The sequence below is a fragment of the Garra rufa genome, chromosome 9 (genome assembly GCF_049309525.1).
Source record: "Garra rufa chromosome 9, GarRuf1.0, whole genome shotgun sequence".
NCBI classification, from domain to species: Eukaryota; Metazoa; Chordata; class Actinopteri; order Cypriniformes; family Cyprinidae; genus Garra; species Garra rufa.
Window position 1 is genome coordinate 51,226,422 of NC_133369.1, and position 22,342 is coordinate 51,248,763.

Below are 22,342 nucleotides of genomic sequence, written 5' to 3' on the forward strand. Positions count from 1 at the left end.
ACCCTTATGACTGGTTTTGTGGTCCAGGGTTACATATTACTAATCAAAAAAAGAAGTTTTTAAATATTTGGGGTAGTAAACTTACAAAATATCTTCATAAAACATGATCTTTACTTAATATCCTAATGATTTTTGGCATAAAAGACAAAAAAAAAACTGTAATTTTGACCCATACAATGTATTGTTGGCTATTGCTACAAATACACTCATGCTACATATGACTGGTTTAGTGGTCCAGGGTCACATATGCATTGCTAAGAACTTCACGGGCAACTTTAAAGGCGATTTTCTCAATATTTTGATTTTTTTGCACCCTCAGATTTCAGATTTTCATATAGTCATATCTTGCCTTACAAACCATAAGTTAATGGAAAGCTTATTTGTTAAGCTTTTAGATGATGTACAAATCGCAAAATCAAAATTTTGACCCTTATGACTGGTTTTGGGGTCCAGGGTCACACATTACTAATCAAAAAATAAGTTTTGATATATTTAAGGTAGTAATTTTACAAAATATCTTCACAAAAATCTGCTACAAATACACCCGTGCTACTTACAACTGGTTTTGTGCTTCAGGGTCACATATATGCATATATAATTAAGATTATGTATTCTTGTGCATACTGAAGGTGGGTTTGTGCGCGTTTGTATGTGTATAAGCCCTTTTATCAGCCTTCAAAAAGTAGTTCTGCTGACTGAACAGATATATTTCTCATTTACTTAAACGTTCTGCACTGAGGGACTTATACCATACTGCAGCTGACAGCCAGAACACTCTGATTTCTAGGTCAGATACTGTGTGTATGTGTGTGTTTGTGTGTGTGTGTATAAGTGTGTGCCCAGCTATAGCAGTGACATTGTAAAAATGACTCTATTATTGTTGGATTTCCACTGAAACCTCTTTCACAACTGATATTGGGAATTGTTCTGAGCGTTCAGAGACTAACCGATGCCTCTAGATTGCTCATGCTCTGGACCCAACTGTGCATTTCAAGTGCTTACACAATACAAGTTTACTCAACAAAAAGAACTTTGTATCCTGCTAAAATGTGACTGTTCTGTTAATGTGTCCGCTTTAATTTGGCGCTAAGTGAAAATGAAAAAAATAAAAACTCTTACGAAAGAAAAGGATCAACTTAGGAGAGCCCTCACTAGTAAAAAAAAAAAAACTAATGCTGAATGAGAAACAAGAAACAAGAAACATTATGCTCTGTTTAACAACCCAACTTAAAAGATTAGTTCACTTCCAAAACAAAAATGTACAGATAATTTACTCACCCCCTTGTCATTCAACATGTTCATGTCTTGGAAATTATGTTTTTTGAGGAAAACATTTCAGGACTTTTCTTCATATAGTAGACTTCTATGATGCCCGCAAGTTTGAACTTTCAAAATGCAGTTTAAATGCAGCTTCAAAGAGCTCTAAACGATCCCAGATGAGGAAGAACCGTCTTATCTAGCAAAATGATTGGTTATTGGTAAAAAAAATAAAAATACTTTTTAACCTCAAATGCTCATCTTGTCTAGCTCTGCAATGCACACTCTGTGCAATCCTGTTCAAAACAGTTAGGGTTTGTCGAAAAACTCCCATCTAATTTTCTCCTCCAACTTCAAAATTGTCCTACATTGCTGAAGAGGTATCGATCTAGTGTTTACAAAGTGAGCGTGCAAAGAAAGTCAAACACCCTTTACGAAAAAAAAAAGCTAAAACAACGATGTGTGACGATTTTGATGTTGGAGGAGAAAATGAGATGGGAGTTTTTCAACATACCCTGAAGCTGCATTTAAACTGCATTTTGTAAGTTCAAACTCACAGCCACCACTGAAGTCCACTATATGGAGAAAAACCCTGAAATGTTTTCCTCAAAAAAACTATTCCTTTATGACTTAAAGAAAGATATGAACATCTTGGATGACAAGGAGGTGAGTAAATTATCTGTAAATATTTGTTCTGGAAGTGAACTAATCCTTTAACTGTGAGAACATTCCCTCTGGATAAATTAGGGTGAGTACTTAACAGATTAATAGTAAAGTAAATGTTAAAAGACACTGTTCCCATTTGTCACAGTTGAAGAGGATTTGTTCCTTAAAAGATTAATGTCATCTTCCTGACATTTATAAGACACCAAAGAATGACTTCCTGTTGTTGTCAATGTCATCCTGAAAACGTAAAATGACTTCAATCAGTCTAAATATCCTAAAACATCACATCAGGCATCGGAAAAGGGCTTTTCAGAAGGCCACGTCCACAGCTGTTTTGGCTACTTGGTCTCATCTAATATGATCTGACAGCTTGCAATAAAGCTGATTGGCTGAAACTCAGAAAACAGGAAGCTATAAGATCACTATATATACGCTATACTGTTTGTATAACACATAACACACACACACATACTCCTACAGTGTTTCCCTCTAAAGCCCATAAAAGCACACCCACCCACACATTGTGCCCCCTTTAAGATCCACTTCCCATGCAGATTTGTAAGGATAATTCCCACAGTTCCATTCTCTGCATCTTACTGTGGAATGACACCCATTTCCTGTTCCCTGAGGGTTCTTACAGGAAGTGGCCTTCCTGTCTCTCTCTGCCTGTGTTTGTTTTAGTCTCAAGAAAACATGCAACTCTGACACAACCCAAACAAAACATTCTCACAAATTGGGTTTTATGAAAGCCCTGGAGAGTGCTTTGCAACACTTTAAACTTAAGGAGAGTGTTTAGAATTGCATCATAAGTTAATCAAATTAAATGACTATGATTTTTAGAAAGGACTTTTGTTGGAGTAAATACCTGTCTGACGTAGAGGGGTGTCCATTGCGGGCGTTCTGTTTATGTGTGTATGGTGAGTCCGGAGGCGTGTGGATCCGATGGTACCCGCCGTGTTCCAGCGAGCCGATGCCGGCATACGGAGGCTCCTCGGGAGGAAGTGAGGTCAGGGTGGACCGGCTGAAGTCCTGGATCTCAGCATAGTCTCGCTCTCTGGCCTGACGCTGACGAATCTCTCGCGTTTTAGCCTGGATCCTATATAGACACAAGTTGAAATGCACAGTTTAAAAACAGAAAATGAATTGAAAAAAAAAACAACAACAGAAAAACAAGTAATAATAGACAGATCGGGATGAACACAACACTAAAAATATTAGTGTAAATATTAGAAATTTCTTGATCTGGCAAGGAAAACATGATTTATTCCAGTATAATTTAACGACGTTCTGTTTAGTTCAATTTGTTACTAACTGTAGTACCTGTAACCTGCTTGTTATATTGTTAATTTAATTAATATTAAATCATTTTATTATTTGATATTAAATATTTTTCTATTAGCAATTGTGGCTTTTTATTGATGATTTGGAAACACTGTATGCAACAAAACTTACAATATAAACATACTTACACATATTCAAATATAAGTATACATATATGTATTTAAAAAAATAATGTAAATTACAATTAGCATGTTATTGATATTATATTGTTTTATTACCGTTTTAACATCTTTTTTATTTTTGCCAGTTTTTTGTGTTTGTTAAAATAAAAACATACAATGTAAATATAACAAAATGTATTTATTAGAGGTGGGCCGTTATCGGCGTTAACGTGCTGCGTTAACGTGAGACTCATATCGCGCGATAAAAAAAATATCGCCGTTAATCTATTCTCAAAGTTGGGTTGGGAGCTGGGTCTAAACTACGCAAGATATGATGACTTTCACCTTGATATTTTAGCGCGGATGACGTATATCTAGTTGAATTGCACTGTAGGGGGCGAGAACAAGTCTTCAACTTCTGTGAAATGATCACAAATGAGACGCGCAGACATGGATGCAGTTATGAAGCCGCTTCAGGGCAGGTGCGTGCATTGCTATACCCTTTTTACTGGGGCACGTGCCCCAGTGAAAATCTGCTGTGTCCCAGTAAAATCTCAAGTTTGAGTTATAATTTACTTTGATAATCCCGAAATAAAGACATTAAACTATATGCAACAACTGAATTGACGCTTCTAAAAGCAACGCAGTTTATTGGAAGATGAACGCAGATACGCTATACCCGCGCGCCTGTATATTTTACTGGAACGCGCACGTCGTACAGCCTTTTGGGCAGAAGTACTTGGTTACACAAGTTTGTATAGTTAATTGTGTTGTAAATGCAATTGTCAAGCAGTTTGTAATGCATTTTGGAAACAGGAGATGAGCGCCTGGTCTAATGCGCCACCTGGCTTGAGAAACCCGTTCTCAAAGACTTACTTTTAGTCATTATTTGGGTAGCACACATATTCTGAATGCCTTCGGCAGAATTCAAATTAGCCATTTTAATCTAGATTAATCTAGATTAATTTCAAGATTTAATCTAGATTAATCTAGATTAAAAAAATTAATCTATGCCCACCACTAGTATTTATATATACATTTAATTTAATTAATATTAAAAAGTTATCTTATTACCTTTTTTTTATTGATGCTAAGGCAACACTGTATGCAATAAGAAATACAATGCAAATATGTTTACAGTATTCACATATAAATATACATATATGTATTTTAAATAACTTTTTAATTTTATTTAATTTTTATTCCCTTTTCTAACATATTTTTACTTTTTTGACTTGTTTTTTGTGTAAATTAAAAGAAATATACAACGCAAATATACATACATGTAATTTAATTATTTTTATTATTTCTATGCAAAAAAATATAAATATACTTACACATATTCATATATAAATATTATAATGTCAATTACAATTTGAATGTTATTAATATTATAATATTTTATTAACATTTCGAACATTTTTGTCACAGTTTTTTTGTGTAAATTAAAAGTAAAAATATACAAAGAAATATACCGAAACATATGAATAAGTTATTTTTGTTAGCATTTCCAGCTTTTTACTGAAGCTTTGGCAACACTATGCAACATACATACAATATTTAAATATACTTGCACATATTCATATATAAATATATATAAATGTATTTTAAATAATAATGTTAATTACAATTTGAATGTTATTAATATTATATTATTTAATGGCATTTCTAACATCCGTTTTTCTTTGTCACTGTTTTTTGTGTAAATTAAAAGTAAAAAATATGCAATGTAATTATACCAAAATAAGTTATTTTACTGTTATATGTTACAATTACAATTTGAATGTTAGTAATATTACATTATTTTTATTTTAGCATTTCTAACATCATTTATCTTTTTTGTCACTTGATTTTGTGTATATAAAAGTAAACAATGTAAATACACTAAAACATATTTATATATAAATATGCATATATGTATAATAAATAAATAAGGTGAAAAATAAGACATACAGTTCACTAGTTATTATTAGTTACCTACTTTAGTTAACATGAACTAAGAATGAACAATATATAGCATTTATCAATCTTAGTTAATATTAATTTCAACATTTACTAATGCGTTATTAAAATCAAAAGCTGTGTTTGTTAACATTAACTAATGCACTGTGAACTAACATGAACAATGAACGGCTGCATTTTTATTAACTAACATCAACAAAGATGAGTAAATACTGTAATAAATGTAGTGTTCATTTTTTGTTTATGTTAGTTAATACATTAACTAATGTTAACAAATGACTCTTTATTGTAAATGGTTACCAAATTTACACACACACACACACACACACACACACACACACACACACACACACACACACACACATATATATATATACATATACACTCTTAAAAATAAAGGCGCTTTAAAAGGTTCTTCACAGTGATGCCATAGAAGAACCATTTTTGGTTCCACAAGGAAACTTTTTATAATCTGAAGAACCTTCTTTTGCCACAAAGAATCTTTTGTGAAACAGAAAGGTTCTTCAGACGTTAAAAGTTGTTTACAGAACTATTTAGACAAAAAAGGTTCTTCTATGGCATCATGAAGCACCTTTATTTTTAGAAGAGTACAGTATGCCTACAATAGAAACACAAATAAATACATATAGTGAAAAAATAGTTTGTTTTGCAAATGGTGTCTAAGGTTTTGGACCCCATTGACTTTCATTGTAGACAAAAACATTATTTTTTGTGTTCTATAAAAGAAAGTCAGTCGCACAGGTGAGGCTTAGTAAACAACACCAAAATTAAATATTTAGTGAACTATCCCTTTAAACCTAAAATCAGTAGTTTCTTTACAAAGGACCTAAAAACATACTGAAACACCTTTCTAGCGCCCATCAAAAGCAAGATGATAAATGAGTTTGTACGAAAGAGAGAGATTAAGAAAGAGATTGAAAGAGTGGGGATTTCTCAGCAGGGTCTCACAGGACAGAAGGGAAAACGGGAGGGGTTCACATGGCATTATTAATAAAACAACATGAACGCACGCACACCTGCAGGTGAACATTCATACGGTGAACTTAAAACGACTAAAACACATTAGGCTTTAGCTCAAGCATCAGTATGCAAACACACACAAACATAAAAGCATAATAACGCTTTAACAAAACACAATGATGACAAACAACAGGACTGAAACAATCACTGAGGAAGAAGGTTGGAGGAAGTGGGTACGGCTGGCAGGTAAGGTGACAGGAAATGCCTCTGATTAGAGGCTAATGATAGTTAAGATTAGCTTTGACTCTGTATGTTTATGTATGTGTGTGTGTGTGCACCTTTCTTGTTCTAGTTTCATTCTGCGCGTCTCTTCCTCCGATGCAAGAGTTTCCTCTGCCTTCCACTTTGTACCATCCATACGCTCGTCCTTACGATACTTCCCGAACCTTCAACACACACACATACAACGCATGTCAGAACGGCAATTGAAAAACTCAATAACAATTTATTTTTATTATAATTTTTTTAAAATCTAAGTTGCATTCAAAAGCAACTCTGTTCAAAACATTAGTCACGTCTCTTATTTTTAATGGCCATTATGCTTCTGAAAGAGCTCTTAAACCTGTCTGCTCTAATTAAACCAACATTAAAGCTCTTAATCCATCTATTCTAATTCATTTAACAAACTAATCACTGTTTTGCAAGTCTGCAAAGCAGAGACAGCGTAAAGGTCTTCTCTTCTCTGCAAATCTTTGTTTTATCAAGCATATCGATTCATTAATATTCTGCTTGCATGTGCGAGGATTGGAGTGTGTGCGGGAAAGCCGAAAGGAGTTTGGATACCTTTGTATGCGTAGGAGTTCTGATATTCGGCGGAGCTCATTAATATGTAGAGCGCTCATTAATATGTAGCAGGTATCTTTGGCTCAGTGAGGCAGATGACAGCCATTAAAACACTCCACTGCTCCAGAAGCAGTCTAAAATATTCGACGTTTTGAAAAATGATTTATCTATTGCTGACAGATTTTAAAAACCTTCAAATGAGCTGCGTTCTTGCTTTCTCTCCCCTCCAGTCTTCTCGTATCTTTCTACTAAACTTCATGGAAACTCAAACTTTTCCCTCTGTGGCTTGGATGTGACTGTCCATTCTGGCTAGAGCTCAGGAACATACTGTCACACACAAACTCACAGTCTATCAATATTAATGATTAGATTTCAATATCATTATTTTTTAATATTAGTACAGGAAGTCTGAACAGTAGCCAGATGCACTGCTGTCTACTGTCTATGTGCCTGTACTTTATACACTCTTTCAAAAGTTTGGGATCAGAGAGATTCTGAAGGATCATGTGACACTGAAGACTGGAGTAATGGATGCTGAAAATTCAGCTTTGCCATACATGAATAAATTATATATTTATAAATACATTAAAATAGAAAACTGCTATTTTAAATTGAAACAATATTTCACAATATTGCTTTTTACTGTATTTTTGATCAAATAAACGCAGCCTTGGTGAGCATAAGAGACTTCTTTAAAAAAAAAAATCTGGCTAGTATACGATAAGCACTAAAAATAAATAAATATTTATTTTAATAATCAACATTTTTTCAGTAATTTCCACACATACACACACACATTTATACAACAGTTTTTTTCTGGTCCTCTAATCTAATTGGCTGAGAGGAGTGTGATATCGGAACTCCAACCGTTTTACCGTTTGCATCACTCCGCTTTTAGTATTTCTTATAGCAAGTGTCATGGCGGACACCCAAATCCACCATAATTGTATAATAAAATAATGCTGTTTTTGTGTCATGGAATGTAGTTTTATCAGTTTTTTTGTTAATAAAGATAACCTCTCGCTTACGAAAACTAACCATGGTTTTATTATAGTAAAAGTGTAGTAACCATGTTTTTTGGAGCATTGATTACCATTTATATAATCATAGTTTTACTTCAAATACCATGGTTAAACTATGGTTAGTGTAGCAAGACCATAATTTGTGGTTACAATGGTTTAACTATAGTATACATGTTTTTTTGGTTTTATGTGTAGTAAAACCATGGTTCATTTTCATAAGAGCTTTGCATCAAAAGCTAAAATTTACTTCAGTGTTTCAAAGATGTGAGCTCCAGGGCGTCAGCGACCATTCAACGCTCACAAACCTGCCTAGAGCAGTGTTACCTTGGCCATTCTTCTTTCTTTACTAGTTCTAAAGTGACATTTTCTAATTAGTAATGGAGGCTTGGGCTTAACTGTTAAACTGTCAAATTGAGATTTGAATTTGTGGCGGAAAGTAGTAGTTTGCACAAAAGAGGGTTTTTAAAGTTTTTTTCTTATTTATTTAAACCCTTGTGCCATCGAACTGTTGCATAAACGCAATATCACACTCATAGCTGTGAGATATGGCTGTATATCAGCACGCTGTGCTGATGGGGAAAAGTTTTCATACACCTTGCAAAATCTGCAAAATGTTAATTATTTTACCAAAATAAGAGTATATAAAATAAAATAAGAAAATAAGATGATTGTGAGATCCATCTTTTCACACTGTGGATAACAGAGGGACTCATATGCAACTATTACAGAAGGTTCAAACGCTCTCTGATGCTCCAGAAGGAAAAACAATGCATTAAGACCCAGAGGTGAAAAATTTTGAACAGAATGAAGTTGTGTACATTTTTCATATTTTGCCTAAATATCTCTTTTTTTTTTCCATTTAGTACTGCTCTTCAGAAGATACATGTTTCCCAGAAGACAAAATAAATGAAATTCAAATTCAAAAAGTATTCACCCTTGTCTCTTTTAAAGGGTTAGTTCACCCAAAAATAAAAATTAGCCAATGATTCACTCACTCTAGGTCACATCGATTCACTACAGGAGGTCTTTATTCACCCTCCCCCAAAGCCGTGTGAGATAGAGTTGGGGTACTCGGACTTGTACTCAGACTCGAGTCCGGTCTCGAGTTAAATTTTTAGCGGACTCGGACTTGTCACGGACTCGGGTGCATTTTGACTCAGACTTGACTCGGACTCAAGCTTTTCGGACTCGGGAATAATTGCAGAGTCCACCCGAGTCCAGGGACAGTTGACAGAAATTTTACTGACTCGATGCATTATTACAAAAGTGACATTCAGTATTCGCACATGTTTAAAAGTCTTGCCAGAACTTGAAAGCCTGCTGGTTTCTTTGCAATGCATACACAAACACCCAAAGCGTGCTCACCGAAAGCGCCTCTCAGTCAGCGTGCAAATGCTGAATAAAGTTTTCCTTTGCATGTTATTGCTACACACTTACATGACAATTTATGTCAAAATGCACCGTCTTGGAGAGTATTAATGCAAATGCAGTCGGTTTCGTCTTGAGTGAATTTAAACAGTTGGGAGAAATACAGATGTGTCACAAAATATGATCTGTGCATCCGGTAACGTAAACCTGCTGCACCAGACTGCGTCATATTAAATTTGCCTATTTTATCTCACAATTCAGATTTTTTTTATATGATGTTTGTATTTTGGACTTTATTACTCAAATTAACTCAAGTTTTCTGAGGGGAAATATGTCAGAAGTGTGGGATTTAAACTCTTGATTTTGAGCTGATGGGAAAAGGGAGAATGTCATTTCTTATCAAAATTGTGAGACATAATCTCAAAATTGTGAAAATAAAGTCAGAATTTTGAAATATAAACTCAAATTTCCTTTTTTTTACTCTTTTATTCCATGGCCTCCATAGACTGCTACTTAAAAACTCATTTTCACAGCCTCATTTTCATCCAAGAAAAAAAAAAATCAAAATGCCATCTACCCTGTCTAAGGTCTTACCATTCGTCATATAAAACCCAAAACAGCCAAAATCAGAGATAAGAGGTGAATTTTCTGCTCCTCAGGTCTCATTCACTAAGCTTCCTACCCACCCCGTTGAATTTATACATTTACTATATAACAGCAAATAAAGTTAAATCCTGTCCAGTCCTATAATTTTTCACATTCTAAAAGCTGTTTCACTCTGAAATATGTCACAATACATAAGTTATAACTTCTGTTACATGACTTTAAAGTTTGTTGAGCAGGACACTAATTATGAGATGGTGTGAAATCAAAAATCCAAATGGCAATATGCAATGGTGGTTTACTTTTTTACATTTAAATTGTCATTGCCTTATTCTAGTTGTAAAGGTTAAAACAAGGTTAAGATACTGAAAAACAGTAGTGTTTAGTTGGACTCGGACTCGACCCATTTGGACTCGGACTCGAATGGTTAAAGACTCGGACTCGACTCGGACTCGACTTAGGTGGACTCGACCCAACACTAGTGTGAGACACTTTTATCATGGATGGATGCACTTAATGGAATTGTTTTGGGCTGATGAAGAGAAATACGCGCCTATGCCATTGTAAAGCTTGGAAGTGCTAGGATAATTTTTAATATTTTAATAAGGAAGTCATATACACCTAGGATGCCTGAAGGGGGAGTAAATCATGGGCTAATTTTCATTTTTGGCTGAACTAACCCTTTAATGCATTGGGTTCTGGAGCATCAGTGAGCATTTGAACCTCCTGTAATAGTTGCATGAGTCCCTCCGTTGTGTGAAATGATGGATCTTAAAATCATACAGTCATTGTAAGAAAGAGTTCAAATACACTAAAATGCTCCAAAGAATCTGTGGGACCTGAAGTATTTTTTCTGAAGAACAGCTTTAGGCAATTACAAAATAATTAACATTTTGCAGATTCTGCAAGGTGTATGCAAACTTTTGATCTCAACTGTATATATATTTTTTCCAAAGTCATGCATTCTGTGACTTTAACAGCAAAGTGCTAATTTTTGTGTGTTTTTTTTCTTTATGAGGCAGCATGAAGCTTGCCAAATACATCTCATATATAGAAACCAGAATAATAATAAAAACAACAACACCCTACCAACCACCTAACAACACCTTTGCAACAGCAGAGAACCAGCCACCTTAGCAATGTGTTTTGCATGTACATAACCACTAATTTTCTTCGCTCACATCTCAATTTTGTTGTTCTGCCTATTGTTGGCAAAGTCTTTGAGTCGGGGACATGCCTACGATGCGTCGGTGGGCAGCTCACTAGGCTTTTTATTCTATTGTCGGATTTTGAGGTAATTAAGGACATGAAGGAAAAACTGCTCTGGGCTCATCTGCGCTCTTATCATCATTATTCTTAGTCTCTTTTATCTGACACAAAAAGCTGTTCAGATCTGCTTTTAATTACCTGAACATCTCTCCAAGACCCTTGAGCATTCCTTTCTTTGTTTTACCCTTCTCTTTCTCCGGCTTCTTTTTGTCCTTCCCCCCTTTTTCTTTCTTCTTGTCGTTTTGAGGCTGGTTGCCATTGATCAGCTGTTGCTCGGTGACGGGAAGCGGAGTGAGATCAGCTACCGTGGAAACCGAATCCCGCCCTGATCGAGAGCTTCCTTCGGTGTCCTCCTCCACTACATCACAAAATAAGAAAAGCGAACACAGGTATTAACAGTCATAATTAACAAAATTACAACCAGTTAATCAAATTACCAGTTGTTATCTGAACATTTTAGTGCGTTTACTGATTAAACCAATTAGGAGCAGCCATACATGTATCCATGCACTCCTCTTCATCCTCATTGGGTGTTGGCCTGTCGTACGATTTGTCAATTGCAGCTCGGAAGCTCTCGTTGCAGCCCCGCCCCCGTATAATGCGTGGCCGCGGCCGGTGAAAAGGCATGTCGCCGTTGAGTGTCACCTCAGCGACGGCAGTCTGTAAACTTTCCAGAGAGCTGGACTTCTTTAGGCCGAGAGACGGGCCAACATCACGTGAGGAAGAGCCTGAGGAAGAGTTCGCTAGTTAAACCACAAAGCACATTCAACTAGTTATGCATGCGGTCTGTCCGCCACAAATCTCAACTGTAACCCTGATAAAAGCAGCTGCATTTATCTGAACGTTACGTGGTGTGTGTGTGTGTGTGTGTGTGTGTGTGTGTGTGTGTGAGCTGCTATCGTATGTAGTCAGCCATGAAGGCGTGAAGATGCGTTTCTGTAATAAGTGATGAAGATAAATGAATGTAAGTGGAGCCAAGGAGAGATTGCGTGAATTTATCTTCATCACGGAGCGCTGTCTTATTGAAGCGTGTCAGACCTCCCCAGCTATTTTTACATATAATACAGTTGTGTCTTTGTAATAATGCAATATTACAATAAAAATGGACAGAACAAAGTGCTTTACAACACCACTACCTGTTGTACCTCCATAGCAATAATATACAAAACTACAGTAATTTTTGTAAAGAAAATACATACACTGGCTATCAATAGTTTGGGATCAGTAAGGTTCATCAAGGCTACATTTATTTGATTAAAAAAAAATATATACAGTACAGACCAAAAGTTTGGACACACCTTCTCATTCAAATGAATGAGAAGGTGTGTCCAAACTTTTGGTCTGTACTGTATATTTTTCTGTTTATTAAAGTTTTTACTCTACATTTGTGCAGTTTTCAGTGGGTTAGTGATATTTTTTAAATATATATAAATTAATAAATAAATATTTTTTAAATGGGTTTTTATACAAAAACTGCTTTTTTATGTAAAATTCACTTTATAAAAGACCCACATTTCTAACTTTAATTCATGGGGATAACATGGATAATTTCACATGGTTTAGTGTAAGATTTTCGCCCAGCTTTTGGAAAATCCAGTTTTAAAAGTAAAAAAAAATTACTTTTACCAGTAGGTGGCTGCAGAGCTCCACTATTTGCTATTTGACCACCTGAAAGATATTTTCTCACAAGTTTTTTCAGTTGAATTCATATCTACAGTACAGACCAAAAGTTTGGACATACCTTCTTTTGGTCTGTACTGTATATATTTTGAAATATTTTGACAATGTAAAAAAAAAAAAAAAGAGTATTTCTACTTTAATATACATCTAATTTATTAATTTTTTATTTCTGTTTTTTTTTTTTTTTCTGTGATCAAAGCTGAATTGTAATTTGCTGATTTATTATCAATGATACTTCTTTTCTGGATTCTTTGATAAATAGCAGCATTTATTAAAAATAGTAATCTTTTTTTAACAATATACACTAATATGATAATATGAAATAATATGAAAGAAATTACTACTATTATTCAGCAAGAATGTGTTAAATTGCTAAAAAGTAATAGCAAAGACTTGTTTTTTTGTTAGAAAAGATTTATATTTTGAATAAATTCTCTTCTTTTTAACTTTATTCATCAATGAATCATGAAAAATCAGCATATTAGAATGATTTCTGAAGGATTATGTGCACCTTAAGACTGGAGTAATGGCTGGTAAAAAGGAATAAATTCTGTTTTAAAATATATTAAAATAGAAAGCCATAATTTTAAATTGTAAAAACATTTAGCAATATTACAGTTTTTCTTCTGTATTTTGATCAAACAAATGCTTGAGTTAATGAGCATAAGAGACTTCTTTACTGATTCCAAACTTCTAAACAGCAGTGTATGTATAAAACGAAAAAGAAAGTTATTTTTTTTTTTTAATAAAGCAATACTTTTTTCCAGCAAGAATGCTTTATATTAATTAAAAGTGACATTAAAGACATTAATTATGTTACAAAAGTTTCAATTTTGAAGAAAAAATTCTTTTGAACATTCTATATTCAAAGAATCCTGAAAACAAAAATATTAAAAGCAGCGCAGTTGTTTTCAACAAAGTTAATACGAAATTCTTCTTAAGTACCAAATCAGCATATTAGAATTATTCATCAAAGAATCCTGAAAAAGTATCAAAAAATATTTGGAAGCACAACTGCTACCACCATTGATAATTCTAATAATAAATCAGCATATTAGAATGATTTCTGAAGGGTTATGTGACACTGAACACTGGAGTAATGGCTGGAAAAAATTCAGCTTTGCATCACAGGAATAAATTATATTTTAAAATATGTTAAAAATAGAAAGCCATAATTTTAAATTGCAAAAACATTTTGCAATATTACAGTTTTTCTTCTGTATTTTTGATTTTAAAAAAAGCAGCCTTAATGATCATAAGAGACTTCTTTAAAAAAAAAAAACATTACAAGCCTTACTGATCCCAAACTTTTGAACGGCAGTGCATGTATAAAAAATGAAAATAAAAGTTAGAGGATCAGTAAGATTTTTTTTATTAAAGCAATACTTTTTTTCAGATTGGATGCATTAACTTGATTAAGTGACATTAAAGACATTAATATTTTGAACATTTTTTTGTTGTTGTTATATTCAAAGAATCCTGAAAACAAAAATATTAAAAGCTGCGCAGTTGTTTTCAACAAAGATAATAAGAAATTCTTCTTAAGCACCAGATCAGCGTATTATAATGATTTCTGAAGGGTCATGTGACACTGAAGACTGGAGTAATGGATGCTGACAAGTCAGCTTTGCCATCACAGGGATAAATCACATTTGAAAATATATTAAAACAAAAATCTGTTATTTTAAACTGTAATTATATTTCACAATACTAGTTTTCACCGTCATCAAATAATTCTGCTACATTGCTAATTAGCATAGTATAAATGCTGAAAATCTAGAAATAAATGCGTGCTGTTTATGAGAGGTCTAGGAAAGTAATCAAGGATGAAACATTAGGAAAAATTTCTCAACATTGAAGAAAAACAGGAAAGGATTTATAAATCCTTCAGTGTGGAATAGAAGTGAGTGTGTGTGCAGGAAAAGAAGTGGTCATGCTTACCTTTTCTGTTTTCTGTGTAGTGTGTGAGGTTAATCTCATCAGCCACTGTGTGAGGGGCACACATACATACACATACATAGACAGGATGGTTAGTTTGACCATTCAACATGCAGCAAGCAACCAGGCAAGATTAACCATCAACAAAACAGACGACAGAAACAATCAGTCAGTGCTCATTAACAAAAGGTGAGTTTCCACAGTAATTCTGCTGATTCAGAGTTATCACTTTTCCACTGAGACCGTGCCTGTGCCCAAACTGACCTCATTCCACATGTTTCGGCCAAAAAAAGGTGGGAGAACTGAGATTCATATTTCATTTCCTTTAACTTGCTGATCTCAAAAGCAGAAATCACTTCCGAAACCAAAAACATTCAAATGTAATTGACAAAGGTTTTAAAACAAAAATTCAAGCTAGATATCTAGAAGTGGGCTATAAATCTAAATTCTTAACTAAAGTCAAATTAGAAAACTGTCAATTTAAATAATAAGCAAATATGTGGTGAACGCCCACATAAGACTCCAAACTCCAAATAAAACAACACGTTTTCGTTCAGCTCTAGAGTCAGTGGAAACACTGAGCAGATCTGCGGAAGGTTCTGCAGGATCCCTTGTTTGCACTCTGGCACCAGCTCCATTTCAGTGGTAAAGCGGTAAGTGAGGAACATCCAGCAGAATTGGATGAGTGGAAACAAGTGTTCAGATTAGAAAGCACATGCACAAGGGAGACCAGTGCAGACTTAGTGACGGTGGAGGGGTGAATGGTGATGCCCAGAATGAGAGGCATTCTGAGAAGTGCTCTTATAAAGAGAGGAAAGTAACTTGAGCGATGGATTAGATTTCGGGGTGGGAATTTATTTCCTGGGACTGATCTTTAGAGTATTTAGTTCCAAGCACTGTGTTTGGGACAGCCTTTAGAGTACATAGGTCCAAGTAATGTGCTTGGAGTTGATCTTTAAAGTAATCGGGTCCAATTAAGGGTTTTTGACACTGACCTTTAGAGTATTTTGGTTTAATCACTGTTTTTTTTTTTATTGAAACTTAGAGTATTTGAGATCAGACCTTTAGTGTATCTAGATCTAAGTAATGTGCTTCGAGTTGATCTTTAGAGTAATAAGGTCCAATTACAGTTTCTGAGATTGCCGTCTAGAGTATTTAGTTCCAAATACTGTTTTTTTTTTTTTGGATTGACCATTTGGAGTATTTAAGTCCACACAGTGTGTTCGGGACAGACCTTCAGTGTATTTAGGTCTAAGCAATGTGCTTTTAGTTGAGTTATAAGGTAATTAGATCCAATCAGAGTTTTTGAGATTGCTCTCTAGAGTATTTAGGTCCAGTTACTGTTTTTTTGATTGACCTTCAGAGTATTTAATTCCAAGCACTGTGTTCATTGAGGTCAAAGTAATGTGCTTTGAGATCATCTTTAGAGTAATTAGGTCCAATTACAGTTTTTTGAGATTGCTCTCTAGAGTATTTAGGTCCAGTTACTGTTTTTTTATTAACCTTTACAGTATTCAAGTCCAATAACTGTTTATCTAGCTCTAAGTAATGTGCTTCGAGTTGATCTTTAGAGTAGTTAGGTCCAGTTACAGTTTTTTGATTGACCTTTAGAGTATTTAATTCCAAGCACTGTGTTCATCTAGGTTAAGTAATGTGCTTTGAGATAATCTTTAGTGTAATTAGGTCCAATTACAGTTTTTTTGAGATTGACCTCTTGAGTATTTAGGCCTAGCTACTGTTTTTTTGATTGACCTTTAGAGTATTTAAGTCCAAGCACTGTGTTTGGGACAGTCCTTTAAAGTATCTAGGTTCAAGTAATGTGCTTTGAGTTGATTAATTAGTTAAAGTAATTGGGTCCAATTAAGGGTTTTTGACATTGACCTTTACGTTATTTATGTGTTTGGGACGGACCATTAGAGTACCTAGGTCCAAGTAATGTATTTCAAGTTCATCTTTAGCGAAATTAAATACCATTTTTAGTGTAATCAGATGCAACTACAGTTTTTGAGATTGACCTTTAGAGCATTTAGGTCAAAATGCTGTTTTTTGGATTGACCCTTTAGAGTATTTAAGTCCAAAGACTGTGTTTTGGGACAGGCATTTTGTGCGTCTAGGTCTAATGTGATTCATGTTGATTTATAAAGTAATTAGGTCCAATTACAGTTTTTGAGATTGATCTCTATAGTCTTTAGGTCCAATTTCTGTTTTTTGGATTGTCCTTTAAAGTATTTAAGGCCAAGCACTGTTCATCTAGGTCTATGTAATGTGCTTTGAGTTGATCTTTAGAGTAATTAGGACCAATTACTGTTTTTTGGATTGATCTTCAGAATATTTGAGTCTAAGCACTGTGTGACAGTGCTTAGACAGACCTTTGGTGTGTCTAGGTCTAAGTAGTGTCTAGGAGTTCTTTAAAGTAATTAGGTACAATGGCAGTTTTGAGATTGACCTTTAGAGTATTTAGGTCCAATCACTGTGTTGGGGGTTTGGGGCTGATTTTTAGAGTGTTTTGGTCCAAGCACAGCATTTGGGACTAATTTTTGGAGTATCTTAGTCCAAGCACAAACAGGGAATGACCTTTAGTGTGTTTATGTCCAATCACTGAGATTGGGACTGACCTTTATAGTATCTAGGTCCAATCACTGTCTTTAAGACTGACCTTTACAGTATCTAGGTCTAACTACTGTATTTACTGTGCTCTTACAACATGACTAAAGGTCATTTTTAAGACTGATCTGTAGAGTATCTAGGTCTAACTTTTGTGTTTAGGGGTGATGATTAGAGTATTTAAGACCAAGCTCTGTGCTTCAAGTTGATCTTTAAAGTATATAGGTCCAATTACTGTATTTTGAATAGATGTTTACAGTATCTAAGACCAAGCACTGTGTTTTGGGTTGATCTTTAGAGTACCTAGGTCCATGCTCTTGGACTTGCGGGTCTTGATGATGTCGAGTTGGCTTGCATCTCCATACTGCTTGGTGCGTTTCTCAGACATGCTTTGCCTGCCAAAACCTTCCCTCTGAAACACCCCCTCATCATTAGCACTGGTAGTGCTGAGGGAAGGAGAGAGAAAAAGAGAGAGAGATTAAATCACAGCACAGTGTCCAGCCCTTGGCCCTGTTCTAATAACCGAAGCTTCTTTGACAAACAAAGGAAAGGCCATGGACTCAATTACAGCAGGAAGATCGTCAGAAGAGTCAGAGAGTTGATGCTCGAAATAGAAACAAAGACAATAGCTACTTCAATAAATAAATTACAAAACTTTCTACTGTCCACTTTTATTTACCTGTCGGGAAGCTCTTGGTCCCAGGGTGGCGGCGGAGGCGTCTCCACAGCGAAACCCATGTCGTCGTGAGAACTGGACGATGACTGGTCAGACAGCTGGGCGGGGAGAACACGTGGCCTGTCGTCTTCAATTATGACCGTGTCATCCTGAGGCATGTTGACGGTCGGCGAGAGCTGATAATGATCTACAGCGAGATAAGAACAGGAAGGGGTGTAGGGACAATCAAATTATGTTATTATTATACAGTAATCAAGTAATACAGCTAATCGTGATCATGGTGGGGGTTTCATGATGTGCAGATGGTAAAATAAAGATGGCAAATTGTTATTTATAATTCATGCAAAAATAAATCATCTCATCCTGAGCAAAGCAGGTCAAAGTCACAGAGAATCACAGTGAATCATTTGTGTCGTACTCTACATGAGAGATTTACAAATTAAACACATGGTGTAGTCCACTTGACTTGGATATGCTTGCTTGCTCTTACATATAGTCTGGAAGCAATTTGCATGGCTGATTTTCTATATCATCTAGTGCAACAAAAGGCAGTTTTTCCAGTAAATACTAAGAGAAAGTATGTGTTTTAGAAAGAAATAGTGCTATTAGCTTGTTTGTGTTTTTAATCTGTTCAGAAATTTCCCACCCTTGTCTAAAATAAAGCCCATGAGAAACACTTTCTTCTTTCCAGTACATACTTCAATAAGTGAAACCGCGTGGGATGTAAACGATCACAAAATGCACTACGCTTAGGAACAAAGTGCTTTTTTAAAGAAATACTGGAACAAAATGATTCTCTTCATGCTCTTTAGCTTGTTAATGGCTCTTTTCCGTTAAACACTGTACTCTCATTTTCCCCAATAGACATTTTAAAAAAGGTTTCATTAAAGCATAATAAGCCATGAATCAAACCGTAACATTATAAATTTGGATTTGAAGGAAAAAAGACAGATACAAGAGTGTGTACTTCACGGCTTTAACAAGGGAAAGAACTATAAACCTATGAAGCATTGAAAACTAAAATTCTGAATTAAAAATGATGGAAAAATATAAAACAATATAGGTGCTATACAATTATTTCAGCACCTGTGCTTGTCACCAATTGGTGGAGATTTCTTTCCAGAATCATGGGCAATCTACAAACCTTTTAAAGGACAGAACAAAAAAGTACAGATAATATACTCACTCCCTTGTCATCCAATATTTTCATATCTTTCTTTTGTCAGTCGTAAAGAAATTGTGTTTTTTGAGGAAAACATTTTAGGAATTTTCTTCATATAGTGAACTTCTATGTTGCCCCTGAGTTTGAACTTCCAGAATGCAGTTTAAATGCAGCTTCAAAGGGCTCTAAATAATCCCAGCCAAGGAAGAAGAGTCTTATCAAGCGAAACAACTGATTATTTGCTAAAAACATTACAATTTATACACTTTTTAAACCACAAATGCTACTTTACGATTGAAGAAAGATAGACATGAACATCTTGGATGACAAGGGGGTGAGTAAATGATCTGTGAATTTGTTTCTGGAGGTGAACTAATCCTTTAAGGGTTATAAATTATCAATTTACCTATAGATAAAAATGAACGGAATGTTTACTTCCGGAAGCCAACAAACGTATTCTAGTTCTCTCCACCACACACATACCTGATAGGCTAATTAATTCAAAAACCAATTCGAATCTTTATAGCATTAGAAGACGAGACATTAACCTGCTGTATGTTCATGGAGAACCTCACTGAAGCAGATCCAAATGCAATCAGCACACAAACAACAACATTACCCCATTACCAGCACATTTGCTGAGGAGTGTTTGCGAACAGGTCTTTTAAATGGATGGATATAGTCACATTCCGATCAGAGCGAGCCTGTATCTCTGCAAGTGAAAGCCTGTCTGTGTGAGTGCAAAAAATGGATGGTATGGTATGAGCATGACTCTGCATATATATCGAGTAAATGGAAAAGCATGTGCATGTTTGTGTGTGGCACCCTGCTACTGTCATTTCCCATGAGTGGATTCAGTTGTTGACAGGCAGGATAACAGCTCCGGCTGGGCTCGCTCTCTCTCACACAGAGCTCTCAGTGAACCTCCACAGCTCTGCATCTGTTTGTCCAGGGTAACACTCATATGTTTTGTGTTAGACCACATGTTTCTTACACACTGCAGCCTAGAGATGCCAATTCTACTCCTGAAACCTGATGCTGCGTTCAAATGTGATTGCGGAGAGCATCTGGTGATGGTTAACTTGCAAAATAATGCAAATAATTACTTTCTTGAGAAAAAACCTAAATGATGAATTCCCAAACCCAGTTTATCTGAAGGCCATATACGTGCTTCCACATTTGCATCATTTAATTCAATAATACAATTATTTTAGGATCTATCTATCTATTGATGCAGTGGAAGTCAAAAGTTTACATACACCTTGAAGAATCTGCAAAATGTTAATTTTACTAAAATAAGAGGCATCATGCAAAATGCATGTTATTTTTTTTATATAGTACTTGACCTGAATTACATAATTTGCATTGAATTTATAAAAATGACACTGTTCAAAACTTTACATACACGTGATTCTTAGTACTGTGTTGTTACCTGAATGACCTACAGCTGTGTTTTTTTTTTTTTTTTGTTTAGTGATAGTTGTTCATGAGTCCCTTTTGTCCTGAACAGTTAAACGGCCCGCTGTTCTTCAGAAAATTCCTTCAGGTTCCACAATTTTCAGTATTTGTGTGTGTTTGAACCCATTCCAACAATGACTGTATGATTTTGAGATCCATCTTGTCACACTGAGGACAGGGGGTGAAAACATTTGAACAGGTAACAACACAGTATTAAAGTTGACTTTTGAACGGGGTAATTTTTATAAATTTAACTATTATTTTCTCCTGTGGACGATATGTAAATGCCTGATGTGAAATATCTTATTCAGGCCATCACTAAAAAAAACTAACATGCATTTTGTATGATCTCTCTTATTTTAGTAAAATAAACATTTTGCAGACTAAACAAGGTGTATGTAAACTATTGACCTCAACTGTATGTGTATACTCTCGTTAATCTCTCATTAAAGTGTGTACAACAGTTAGCGGAAGTTATTTATTGCTTATATATTTTTTCAAATATGGATATTTTTCTCACACAAATGCATTGATTCACTTCAGAAGACTTTTATTAACCCCCTTGAGCCATGCGGAATACTTTTTATGATGGATGGATGCACTTTATTGGACTTCAAAATCTCAACAGCTATTCTCTGCCATTATAAAGCTTGGAAGATTGCATTTGTCTGAAAGAAGAAAGTCATATACAGATAGGATGGCTTGAGGTTGAGTAAATCATGGGGTAATTTTCATTTTTGGGTGAACTGTCCCTTTACATGTGTTGTAACGTACTCATTTTACGATTATTTGTGTTGGCTTGCGGCCTCAGGTTGTCATCAAGCCCTTCGATTCCATATAGCGAGTGTGATATCCGCCGCTCATGGTCGTCAGGAGACGGGCTCAGGGTCCGCTCTAACCCTCTGGGACTGGAACGGCTCTCACCCTGACAGACAAAAGGAAAATCATCATTCAAATCACATAACCTCGGAATTTAACTACTGAGAGATTTAACTGGCTACTATTTAAGCTTTGGTTTGTGTTGTGGTAACCAAGTGGCCAGAATCAGTCAGATGCAGACCCTGAACACTCAGAATGATGGGAAAATCTTGCAGTTATGATCCTGCTCTGGTTAAGAGAATTACCATCATTATCGGCCAAGCTTTAATAGCCTTGTGACACAAAAATGCAGGAGTCCATCATAGTTCTCCCTTTAGAATTACAAAAAATACTTCTGGAAGGCCCTTGTGGATACATTTGTGAAATGCAGTGACCTGATTGCCTGGTGTTTAAACGGATCAGACGTTCTCTGGAGACGGAAGAAAGAAAATAGCACGTGGTTGACCTTAATGTGTGCTGAAGTAGGGATGCTAAATTGTGTCTGTTTTCAAATTTAAAGCAAGACTAGAGAAATTAAAGGATTCACTATACT

At 35.2% G+C, this 22,342-nt stretch overlaps 1 protein-coding gene across 3 annotated transcripts in view; it reads right to left on the bottom strand.

The window, feature by feature from the left end:
* pard3ab (par-3 family cell polarity regulator alpha, b) overlaps positions 1-22,342 on the bottom strand; it is a 116,820-nt gene that overhangs the window by 35,999 nt on the left and 58,479 nt on the right. For 2 of the 3 annotated variants that reach the window (XM_073847096.1, XM_073847095.1), the window contains 8 exons: positions 21,706-21,856; positions 18,315-18,498; positions 17,939-18,081; positions 15,035-15,079; positions 11,911-12,141; positions 11,552-11,771; positions 6,647-6,754; positions 2,789-3,019 (listed from right to left, as the gene is read on the bottom strand). In XM_073847096.1, coding sequence (XP_073703197.1) covers positions 2,789-3,019; positions 6,647-6,754; positions 11,552-11,771; positions 11,911-12,141; positions 15,035-15,079; positions 17,939-18,081; positions 18,315-18,498; positions 21,706-21,856 — 1,313 coding nt within the window. The remainder of the gene's footprint in view (positions 1-2,788; positions 3,020-6,646; positions 6,755-11,551; positions 11,772-11,910; positions 12,142-15,034; positions 15,080-17,938; positions 18,082-18,314; positions 18,499-21,705; positions 21,857-22,342) is intronic. The other variant, XM_073847097.1, reaches the window with a different exon arrangement.